Here is a 12,939-nt window from a genome sequence, read left to right on the forward strand (position 1 = left end):
CCTAGCAACATTCCAAAGTATGAGAGAAGAATCTTCATCATCTTTGCCTCCAAGGAGCACTCTGGTTGTACTTTCTCCAAGACATATATATTTGTTCTTTTGGTGGTCCCTGGGATCGTCAGTACTCTTCTCCAACACCACAGCTCAAAGACATCAATTCTTCTATCATCGTTATTCATTGTCCAGTTCTGAGATACACAGCAAATGACTGAAATGCTGTGGCCTGAATCAAGTTGAACCTTTGTCCTCAAAATGACATAGTCACTCTTTAAGAATTTAGAGAGGTCCCTGACTATAGACTTTCCTAGTGCAATACACGTTGTGATCTCCTAACTGCTGGTACTAAGTGTCTTGATTATGGATACAAGTAAAGTGAAGTCATGGTCAGTGTCTGTCCTTTTTCATGCATCATATATTGTATATAAGTCCAAAGGCAAAGGTATATAGTCTGTATGAATTATTTGAGTTGTTCCAGTGACTTACATAACCTAACGGTGTTCCATAATCCCAGTGAATTATGGAACTTGGTAATGTAGTGAGTAATATATTTTGAATGCTAACCAAAAGGTTGGCAGTCCAAGTCTACTAGCAGTTCTACAAGACAAATAGGAATCATCTCCTCCTTTAAAGACTAATATCCTTGGAAGCCCAAGGGAGTATGGTCACTATAAGTTGAAAGTAGAAATAAAGACCAACTTAAACAGAAAGAATATATCTGGATTCTCAGGGTTGCTGGTGATATCCTGACAAGATAGTAGGAAGCATGCTTCAGGTTGTTGACTAGCTAGTCAGAAGTTGGGATGTTACATGGACCCCCTACTATTAAGGCTTGTCATCCTGAAGGATAGCATTCTTTTAACTTGTGAGCTATGACTTAGCTCTGAGAAGGAAGTGTCAGAGAGATTCCCATGGGGATGATTTTTTTCATATATTCTCAACATGAAGTCGAACTACATTTTGATGTATTATGAAGTGGTAATAAAAATGCTTAAATTTCTTAAAAGGAGAGTATTATTAAATATTAAATGTCATGAAATATTTTAAATACAAATACTTAAATGACTACTAATACCTATTTTTAATCTTCAAATGTTATTTTGATAAATGTGTCACTCCATAATAATGTTAAAAATGCATCAAATATTATATTCAATTTTTAATTTTTTTTAATTTCAGCAATAAGATTACTCACAATCACCCATTAAATGCACAATGTATGGAATATCTGTGTATTATTGGGATACAATCAGAGTGTGTAAAATTTGAGAAACACCATTAAGGCTATTAAATTCAATTCTTTCCTTTCATGTCCCTGTTGCTTTTCACAGGTTTAAGCCATTGACTGACACATTCCTGGGTGAGAAGAAACTGTCTGCTGAGGAGAAATGTCGGCTTGTTCTCCAGCAGTGTAAATTACAAGGCTGGCAGGTTGGTGACCTACAACCTCCTAAAATATCAGTTTTGGATTTTAAGTAAGAGAGCTGAGTCATTATGGGAAGCCACCGTAGTATTACTGGCAAAAACCAGATTCTTCTGATGTGTCTGGCAAGGCAAGACATTAAATGCATCAGTCTTTATGATTTACTGATTTTAGCAGCATGTAGTAAACACACAAAAGAATCCCAGAGTCTATTTTGCCAAAGTGATGAGATGTTTGTAGAGTCATTAATATCTTTAGGGTTTTGTGTTGCCTGTGACCCACACTGGGTAATACTGTTAAAGGGGGTTACACCAGGGTGACTACTATAAAATTTATGTGCATTATTTGGCATAAATTTATTATTTTTATAAAAATAGCCTGTACCTAGATTTAGTGGCAAAAAATAATTTTTCATTAAGTCTACCTTACATATACCTAAAGGGAAAAATACTCTCTGAGAATTTACTTTTTGAACCTTCTGATGTATATTGATCAGAACTGCCATTACCAATTACAAAGGCACTTCAACCCAGGTGATTTCTTCTGCGTGATTACAAACCAGTGTTGTTGTTGTCATTGCTGCTAGTGTTTGTTACATTTTCTGGTGTTTTGGCTATAATATATGGGAGCTCTGGTGACATAATCCATAGGGAGCTAACTCAAAGGTGGTTTCTCTCAGGCTGTTCAAAGCCTCTAGTGACTCCACAGGAGAAAAGATAGGCAATTTCCTCCTGTGTGATTTACAGCCTCTGGAAGCCCAGTGAGAGGATCAGCGTTGAGCCTGTCCTGGTTCCACAGCAGTGAGTTACTCTGAGCTATAATGTTTTAGTAACTAACATTTGTTACCTGGTGTCAATGACTTGAGAATGAAGTCATCATTAAAGGAAAAGAAGGAGGAAAACGTTTAACAAGGCTTCCACCTAGTTACTACTACTGGAAAGCAACTAGATGGCAGTGTGTTTGATGTTTTGATTTAATTATGTGGCAATTCAGTGCAGATTTTAAAGCTCTTTTGTTATTACTATTCCTATGATCTTAGTCCTCAATCGCACCTGATTCAGGTTGTTTTCGATCACTTGCTATGCATCTGAGAGCTGGACAGTGACTAAGGATGACAGAAGAAGAATTGAGACCTTTGACTTGTGGTTTTGGAAGAAGGTACTGACAGAATATCCTAGGGAATGCCCAAAGAACAGATATGACTTAGAGAGGATGCAGGGAGGGCGCTCCTGGGATGGAAAGATGGCAAAAACTTTGTCTCATATTCTCTGATCATGTAGTTAGCAGAGGCTGTTCCTTGGAGGTCAACATACTTAGAAAGGTGGAGGGTTGGTGTAAGATAGGAAGACCTTCAATGAGACGGATGGACACAGTATCTGTAGCAATGGGCTCACGTGTGTCAGTGATGGCAAGGATGGCAAAGGATAGGGCATGATTCACATCTTCGAGCCATACTTGACTCAGTAGTACTTAAGAACAACATTCCTATGAGGTAATGTTATATTTAAGCAATTGTCAATGACATTATGTCTTATTTATTATCAAAATTGATAGTAAATGTTGCTAAAAATTCTGTGTGGTCTGACACAAGAGAAAGCCCATGGAGTAGGTGGTGGCTCTATGAGTTATCACACTGTTTGACACCAACCCTGGTGATGCCACGGTCTGTAGCTCCATGAAGTTTGTGACTCAGAGTCACGTTTTCTCACTGAAGATTTTTTTTAAATGCCCAGAAGGAAGCAGAATTCAGATTCCAAAATTTAAAGAACTCAGGTTGATCCTCTCCTGTGAACTGCTAGCTCCCTTTTGAGGCTCTTTCAATTTTTAGCTGATCCTCCTTTTTTTCTTTTTTTTGTTTTTTTTGTTTTCTCTTGCCTGCTTCTGACCTACCACACACTGAGGATGTCACTGTCCTTTGAACCTCATTTGTTGCCAAAGCCTTCAGAGTTGCAAACATTCAGTAATATCCTGTGATCGTTTTGAGTGGCACAGGCCAGTGGCTCCAGGGGTTGTAGGTATCCTTCTGGAAGTAGGAGAGAATGAGTCAAAATAACAAAGTAAATACACTCCAAAAACCATTGGAAAGAGCTCCGGAGTTTATTCAATAGCTTAAAGGAAATCAGGATGCCACAATGGCCAGTATTAGGGAAAGAAGAATTGGTATTTAAAAGAACAGAGAAGATAAAGAAGACTGAGAAAGAGGAAGAAATTCTCTATATCCAGCATTGCTTGGAAGCTTCTAGCTATAAACTATAAAAATGCATAGGTGGCACATAACATGGTATTTAATAACTTTGGAAAAACATAAGCATTAATAAAAAGCAGATAAAAATCTTTTTCTTCTTTAAAAAAAAGAAAGGATAGAAGGAGGCTCTGAAAGTGAAAATGTATGATAATTGACAAGGCCAGAAATGAGCACTTGGCTTCTCAAACAATCTGAACAAATGATTCAGAACTGCTGACTATGCCTAAAAGTGGTCCAATTAAGTAAAGTGGGCAGAGGAAGATCTAGATTGACGTTAGCACACCCATCGTCTATGGCAAAGACACTAGGCTCCTCAGCATTGATGAGTAAGGATTTAATTGTGCCACCCAGTCACAGTTTTCATGATCTCTTTTTTAAAAAAAGCTAGTAATGGCAGTTGAACTTTAAATAACAGTCTGAGGGAGGAACTTTACACAGTTTGTAGTTGTCATGGATGTGAATCAGTGCCAAAAGATTGGATAAAAAAGGAAGGAGAAAGGAGGAATTACTAACAATGAATGATGTCAGGTAACTAAGCAAGGGCAAATGACATAAGATGTATGACTCACATCAAGGATTATTTAATCAGCTTGTAGGTAACTAAACTTGTTTCAACTGAATCATTGCTGGAACTTTGGAATAAGCAGTAATGTTTTTCGAATCATGTAATGCTAGGATTATCTTCTGTTGTTCTCCTTTTAAAGGTTGTTGCTAACCATATTGTTTCAGCCCTCACTCGTAGCAACCCCGTATGTGATGTGTTGAGACAGTTTTTGAACCATTATGTTTTCAGTGTCAGTGGTTCTTTTTCCCTACCCCCTCAAGGCAGCTTTAGTGGCTTAACCCATAGGGAATCACACTGCTATAATGCAAAGACAGCATCGATGGCCGTTTGAGGACTCCACTGGCTCTGAGAGAGAAAGGTAGGCAACCTCCCCACATGCAATTAACAGCCTCAGAAACCCAGTGGAGGGTCAGCTATGAGTTCTCAGTTTATTTTTCTGAAAGAAGACCTCTAAGCCTTTCTTCCTACTTTATATTAGTTTAGAATTCACTACTGAAAGTGTGACAGTTGCTGCACTTGGGATGCCCTAGAGGATGGGTGAGAATTCTGTCATTAAACCTTCACTGCCTCCTTCCTTTGAAGGATACTGAGATGTTATGTTGCAACAGAAGTTTAGGTTGTTCAAGGAAGAATGAGAAATACCAAATAGTGAAACTGACTGACCATAAACATCTCATCTGACCAGCCATCAGTCTTCTTCATAAACTGCTGCATGAGGATTCAGTAGGGATGGGAGTTCCAGGATATTCCGATACCCTCTGACGGTCTATCTCCGCCTGAAGCTGTCATTTTTGTGCGCCACAAGATAAGTCTAAAACATGAAGACTCTATGTCAGAGTGGACTTTCCCACAGTGTTTCCTAGACTTGATTATTTAGAGAAGTAAGTTTTCAAGTCTTTCCTCTGAAGGAGCAGCTGGTGGTTTCAAACCACAGACCTACTAGTTAGTAACAAAGCATTTAACTGTTCAACTACTAGAACACATTCACGTTATGCTGGTTGTGGCTGTTAAGTGCCATCAAGTTGTAACTGACTCATAGCTGATCCTCCAGCAGGTTTTCAGAGGCAAAAAATTGCATGGGAGCAGATTACTCATCCTTCTCTACCAGTGGAAAACAGCTGGTGGAGTCAAACCTTGTGCATTTAGGTTGGGAGTTCAACATGAATAAGAGGCTGGATTTGCTTTGGAACTTTGAAAAAGAATATCCAAATAAAATCTGAGAAAAGCTTCTTTTTCTATTTCTTTCATCAGTTTTACCTGCACATTTTAACTCCTCAAAAGGAAATGGAAAGTGTGGGAGATGAAAAGAATTCCATTTGTTTTGCATGTTTGCTTGTGCGTTCAGTGTTGTCTAGTTAAAGAAGACTGCTTTTCTACAGCTTATCCCACATGTAACCGTTCTCATGTTTTATGCCAGCAGACAAATAATTGACTTCACTGAAACAAAAGCTTATTCATATTTCACTTCATGTTAGTCAGACAGCAAAAGAATTAAAAAAAAAAAACACCAAAAAAACAAAAAACAACCCACATCATTTATTCTCACCCTGGAAAGTGAGACTCTTCAGTTTCAAAAGCAAAGCAAGTGTTGATAGTTCCATGTAGAGCTGCTATTAATTCTATTCCAGTTTGTTAATCAGTGCAAGGATTAAATAAGGAGCCGTGTTACTGAAGCAACAGTAAAGTGTATAATGGATGGTTAGTGTGTCTGTAGCTATTCCCAAATCGCCACGAATTATAATGTGTGTTTTTATTAAGCAGTCAATTTTCATCCTTTGGTCCTGAATGGTTAGCATAAAATTAATAGTTATTCTTTTCTTTTTTTTTTTAAGCAAGCAGGGAAGATGGAAAGGACTCAAGATATTTTTTGCTTTTTAAAGCAGCGTACAGCAGTAGCTAGAAACTCAATTTTCTTAACTAAAAATATGATCCTTTCATTGTCATTCTAATGACTTCTGGAGATCTTCTGGGATTTCTTCACCTCTCCTTGCCTTTAATCAAACCCTGTACAAGGAAAAGTCTTTGAATCATCAGTACAGGATTCTAACTCTACACTCCTAATAGTTTTAACCCTTGTGTAAATTCAGTAATGTAAAGAAACCTCCAGAATTTCCTTCTATATCTGATCAAAATGCTACATTTTCTCTTCAAGGCTGCCCTATTTAGTACCAATTCAGGCATGCTGCTTATTATGGATGCAGTACTGGGTTTGGGATCAGTATGTGAAGAATGAGAGGTGGTTTTTGGTTGGGTTTTGTCTTTTTAAATATTTTGTATGAATTTATCTCATCTATAAAAAAATGTCAGTGTCGAGGGCTCTCCTTCATAGGGTCGCTATGAGTCGCCTGGGACTCAACGGCACTTAACAACAACAACATAAAAAATGTCATAACTATTCAGGGTTTGGTACTTATTTCATATATGTTTAAGTCAACTTTTTTGAAGAAAAATGTGAGTAGGCTGAGTGAGCAAAAATGTACAGAAATGGAACCTGTGAGTGTCCCTTTTACTTTCAGTGGGACAGCCACTGTGCAGACCCATAGCTCGTACTTTCCATACAGTATCCTTCCCACTGCATTCAACTCCATCTATACCTATTAATATATTGATATAATAGTAATATATTGATATAATTATATAATATTATAATTTATAGTAATATTATAATATTGATATAATTATAATCCTTCTGATTATAGAACTTGAAAGCGATAGATTATCTATCATAGAATAAGCTTTTATCAAAAAACACACAGAACAAAACAAACAAACCTTGCTTACATATCCCTATATCAGTCTTAGCAAATTGTTTTCTGTTCTTAGTGTCTTTTTTTATGTCTGTAATTCACCCAGGAAATGAAGGAAAAGCAAGCTGACTGTTTTCCATGGCAGACCAACTCTGATCGGAATCTTTTTTACCCAAACTGTCAGTTAAGAGACCCTTATATACCATGATACCTTTAAACTCCAGTTCCTGACTCTGTCTCAGGAAGACAAACAAAGAGGAGAGAGAGAAAATGAATGAGAGGAAAGAATGATGAGAAGGTAGAGAAGAGCTAGCTTTAAATAGAAATGTTTAGGATGTTTGACTTATACAGTATTCACTATCAGAGGTTCTAATTCTGAGAGGTGAGGCTTAGATTCTACGTAGCCTCTCCAGAGAAAATTAAAAGGAGGGGGAGATGTGATAAAAAATTAAATCAAAGTAATATTGGCTTTATATTCACCACCTCAAAAGGAGGGGGAAATGTGATAAAAAGGTGAATGAAAGTAATATTGGCTTTTTAGCCACTACTCACTACAGCACTTTAGAAAGAGTTTTGTGACGTTGCCTTGGTAAACCCACCTAAGTTACAGCATGACAGGCTTGGTTCACATGCCATGTTCTCAGCATGATACTGATTCCCTTGCTTTCAAATTTCCAATATTCCCACCTTAGTGCAGCATTCGCAGTGATCCCCATCACCTTCTCTGCAGACTTGGAGGGCGTGTCTTCTAGGTTGTTCTTGATTAACTGTCTTAATTCCACTAGCATGTCACCTCTATCCAATGGGGATTGTGCGACTGGTCTTGACAGGTGTGTCTCCGTCATAGGAGACAGCAGATGGCACATGGTCCATTCTGCCTGCATATGTTTTGAACCAGCAAATGAGGATTTGTACTAAAAAATACAATCTATTTTACAGAGAGACATAGAAAAAAAATTTAAATGTAGAATAAGTTAAAAGCTAACCGTGGAAACATCTAGGAAGTTATTTTGAGATAAGACTCAAGCAGAAATTTAACTTTTCTCTGTATATATAAAAACTGAATGCATTCATGCAATATATTAATAGTTAAAATGATTTTTTTTCAAATTTGTAATCACTGTGTTGATGCAATTTAATCATAGAATGTTCAAACTCATTGCTGTTGACTTGGAACTGGCTCATAGCTAACCCTACATGGGGCTTCTGAAATGTTGAATCACACTGGAAAAATTGCCAGTCTCTCTCTTGTTAGCATCTTATGGATTTGAACCATCTTTGGGTTACTAGTGCAAGTCCCTACATTTGGGAAATAACTGCAAATCACACTAACCCTGTTCTGCTCCAAGAAATTTTAGCTTTCAGATGTATAATTATCCTATAGAGTGGGGTATTTTACATCCATGCCTTTATTTCTCAAAGAAATATTAGCTACCTTTGTATGTGATTTGAACAACTATAAGATTTGGAAAACTAAATATGTTACCATTTCATTAACCAGTTTGTTAATGGCATATATGGAAACCCTTTGTAACTGAGATTAAAGCTGTGATCTACAGGGTTGTGAATGACTGCTTTTTCAGAAATAGATCAGCAGACCTTTCTTCCAAGGTTCCTCAGGTAGAGTCAAACAGCCAAACTTTCACTTCTCTCTCTCATACTGCCATCAAGTCTGTTCTGACCCACAGAGACCAGCCACTGGCTTTCTGAGTCTGTAAATGACAGCCTAATACTCCCTTGTTGTTGTTGTTTTTATGGGCCATCAAGTACTTGCAACTCATAGAGCCCCTATGTACAATAGCCCTGAAACCTGCTCTATCCTGTACCAATTTTACTGTCTCTAACACATCTACCCTCATTATCCAGTCACTGAATCAATCCATCTCATTGAGGGTCTTTCCCTCTTTCCCTGTTCCTCCACCCTACCAAGCATGAGGTTCCTCTCCAGGGACTGGTCCCTCTTTGCAACATGCCCAACTTTTGTCAGATGAAGCTTCAGAATCCTTGCCTCCAAGAAGCATCCTGGTTTCAACCTCTCCAGGATAAACATGTTTGTTCTCCTAGATGTTGTTGTTATTGATTACCTTTGAGTTGAGCACGACTCATAGCCACCGTATGAACAAAAGGCCTGAAGCCCCTCTACACCTGTCAACATTTATCAAAGTTCATAGAGTTTCAGGAGGCATGTTATTTAGTAAGTGTATGCCACCCCTACTTCTAAACATGTCATAGTATGTTATTGTTGTCATGTGCCATTGAGTCTCCTGTGATGTATAACGACCCTATGTACAGCATACCCTTCCCTGTCCTGGGCCAGTCTCACTAATTCTGACACACCAACCCACATCACCCCAGTTACTGTATCACTTTATCTCATCTGGGGTCTTTCTCTCATGCTCCATCTTCCCACCCTTGCAAGCATTAGATCCTTCTCCAAGGACTGATCTTTCCTGGCCACATGCCCAAATTAAGTGAGGCATAGTTTCAAAATCCTAGCCTCCAAGGAGAGACTTCATTTCACCTTCTCCAAGACAGACCTATTTGTTTTCTTAGCAGACCATGATATGTTCAAGACTCTTCTCTAGCACCACAATTTGAAGATATCTATTCTTCTTCTGTCATCCTTAGTCATTGTCCAACTCTCTAAAGCATAACAAGTAATTGAGAAGACCATGGCCTGGATTAGGTGCACCTTTGCATCTAAACTGACATCATTGCTCTTCAGCACTCTGGAGAGGTCCATGACAGCAGATTTTCCCAGTGCAATACATCTTTTGATTTCCTGAATGCTGATATTAAGAGTGTTAATCATGGCTCTGAGCAAGCTGTGCTTGCAAACAACCTCAGTCTCTTCTCCATCCTTCATGGTGCTGCCAATTGGTGCAGTGGTGATAATCTATCCTCTTTGATGTTGAGCTTCAATACATATAGAAGACTACAGTCCTTGACCTTTTGCAGCAAGTGCTTTAGATCTTCTTCAGTTTCAACAAGCAAGGTTGTGTCATATGTGTATCGTAGGTGGTAAATGAGTCTTTCTCCAGTATTGATGCCTCATAAAACCCTGCTTCCCAAATGATCTTTTCTGCATACAAATTGAAAAAGATATGGGGACAGGATGCATCCCTGATGTACTTCTTTCCTTATTTTGAACCATAGAGTGTTTCCTTGCTCTGTTCTGAGGACTGTCTCTTGGTCCAAGTATAGGTTTCGTATAAGCACAATAAAGTATTCTAAAATTCCCATTTTTCTCCTAGCAGTCCATGGTATATTCAATACTCTTCAGCACCACAGCTCAAAGGCATCAATTCTTCTGTCATCCTTAGTCATTGTCTAGCTCTCTGATGCATAGCAAGTAATTGTGAAGACGATGGCCTGGATCAGGCATACCTTAGTCTCCAGATTGATGTCATTGCTCTTCCGTACTCTGGAGAGGTCTCTGACAGCCAATTTTCCCAATGTAATTTTTCTCTCAATTTCCTGGCTACTGGTACCAAGAGTGTTGATTATGAAACCAAGCAAACTAAACCTGTTAACAATCTGAATCTCTTCACCATCTATCATGATGCTGCTAATCAGCCAGTGATATTGAGCTTCAATCCATGTTGAAGGCTGCAATCTTTGACTTTCTGCAGCAAGCACTTCAGATCTTCCTCTGTTTCAGCAAGCAGGATAATGTCATCTACATAACGTGGTTTGTGGATGATTCTTCCTCCAATTCACATTCCCCCTCATATAGCTCAGCCTCCCAGATGATCTGTTCTGCATATTGATTGAAAAGGGCTAGAGACAGGAGACGTCCCTAGTGTACACCCTTCCCAGTTTTGAACTGTGCAATTTCTCCTTGCTCTGTTCTGATGACTGCCTCCTCCTCCAAATATAGGTTTCGCATAAGCACAATCAAATGTTCTGGGATATTGTTTTCATTTGAAGGAAAATCAGATTTCTTGTGTCTTGAAAAGAATCCTTCTTAGTGGTGTTTTCAATGGTTGTTTTGGGGGGTTTTTTTGTCTATAGCTGTTTACAATGAAATTGAATATTTTAGAGGTAAGTTTGCAATGAATTGTAGCCAGCTTGACAGCACCTAACAGCAACATAGACTAATTAAGGTTTTGTCTTCATTTGCAAGGCGGAATTTAGGTAACGATTTTAAAAGAATGGGAGATTCTTGAAGTTATTTGAATAGAACACTACTTTTATAACTTTCAGGAATCTACCTGTCTCTCTATAGGTATATTTTTTTCTTTCTGAAGCAAAAAGTCCACAGCATATTTCCTTTGTGACCAAACAAACAAACAAACAAAAAGTACCCTCAAATATATTTAACCACTCATAACTTGAAAAGAAATTGTATTAAGTTGGGCCATTAGTTATGAGCTGTGTGCTATTCAGTATTTTGAAAATTATTCAGATATACTCTATATCTAAAAACATGTGTTTTAATACATTATTATGAGGTGACTTTAAAAGTAAGTTCTCAGAAATTGTGTACACTTAATAAAAAACTTTCTGTCTTGGTTACCCAATGCCAACCAAAATGACTGGCAGGCATTTAAGCCCGTGTTGAACATACTCGTTCTACATGTTATGTCATTTATGTAAAATGAAAATCTTTGAGACTAATTCTAAGTGGAAAAATAAGTGGTATAATCTGATTTTCACACATTTTATATGAATCAACTGGTTATAGGATGGCTTCTACTGTGTAGTTATTTGAATGCTATATTCATTTTAAAGCCATCTGGAGGGATGACTAATGGGGAAACAAATCTGTCAGAGAGTCGACTCATAGGATGCCAGGGGCACTGCTTCAGAACACAGAAACCCACAGAGCGCACAAACCCGTCAGGATTTGGAAATGGTCTTGCCCTCCTTCAGCAGAGCTTTCAAAGTGATAAGTTTCATTGACATTCCAAACAGAGATTTACAGAATTTTGATGGGAGCAGAGAGGGAAGAATGAGGGAGGGGAGTCATTAAGACAGGCAAAGAGTTCTGCCTTCTGTGGCCCTTGTAAAGAGAGTCCCATGATATCTGTTACTGGAAATGAAGGAAAGTGAACTTTTGCTTATAATGTTAGAGCTACTTTACATGTCATTTAACATTTTAAGTATAAGGAGCCAGACAAAGAAAATTCAGGATTACATAGACAAAAGGCAAACAAGGAAAGAAATTAGAACTTTCATCCAAACTACGTGCCAGATACTTACTGGGAAAGGATGGTGGTGGTAGTGGTAGTGGTGGTAGGGGTGTGTGTGTGTGTGTGTGTGAGAGAGAGAGAGAGAGAGAGAGAGAGGGAGCGGGGAGGGAAAGAGGGTAAGGTAGAGAGATCAGGAGAGGGATAGAGAGAGAGGAGAGTGGGAGCTTTCAGATGACATGGTAAAGAATGCTTGTAAAAGGCAAACCACAAAATAAAATAAGATGTTGTTTTTCCTGTTTGGGATTATTCTTTAGCAAAAGAAAAAACACAATTAACAATGTCTTTAGAATAATCTTCAGATATAACTTTTAAGGAATGGCCTAAATTTTATTATATGCCTTTGTAAAATATATGGTCTTTGAAGGATGCTCCCTTACCATGTTGAGAATCACAAGATTAGCATTTTACCATAATATTAAATAAAATAAGTGGGATGGAGGATTTATTATTTCATTAATCTCAGCTAGAACAGTAAAACGAGATATAAAAGTGAGTGCAAGAAACTGTTAAAATTGAGGCACCTCTTTTTTTTTACATTTTTCTTAGACAATTGTATTAAGGATCTTGGCTCTCAATTAGTACAATAAATTAGTAGTTTATAACCTTTGTTTTGTTACTCAGGGAACACTTCATAAATCAACTGAAACTGCAATATAGAACATAGTGTATATATTCTTTTACTTTTATTTGTTTTCTTTTTATGAAACTATCAATGTTAAAAAAATAAGCATTGAGGATCTAAAGGTATCTCTTAAATCTATGTACAC

The 12,939-nt window shown here is 37.8% G+C and overlaps 1 protein-coding gene across 1 annotated transcript in view; it reads left to right on the top strand.

Moving 5' to 3' along the window:
• MYO16 (myosin XVI) overlaps positions 1-12,939 on the top strand; it is a 951,959-nt gene that overhangs the window by 766,816 nt on the left and 172,204 nt on the right. Inside the window, exon 28 of the mRNA XM_006894620.1 lies at positions 1,329-1,428. Within this exon, the coding sequence (XP_006894682.1) occupies positions 1,329-1,428 (100 nt within the window). The remainder of the gene's footprint in view (positions 1-1,328; positions 1,429-12,939) is intronic.

Source organism: Elephantulus edwardii, unplaced genomic scaffold (assembly GCF_000299155.1).
Source record: "Elephantulus edwardii isolate Elephantulus edwardi_28Jun2011 unplaced genomic scaffold, EleEdw1.0 scaffold00147, whole genome shotgun sequence".
NCBI classification, from domain to species: domain Eukaryota; kingdom Metazoa; phylum Chordata; class Mammalia; order Macroscelidea; family Macroscelididae; genus Elephantulus; species Elephantulus edwardii.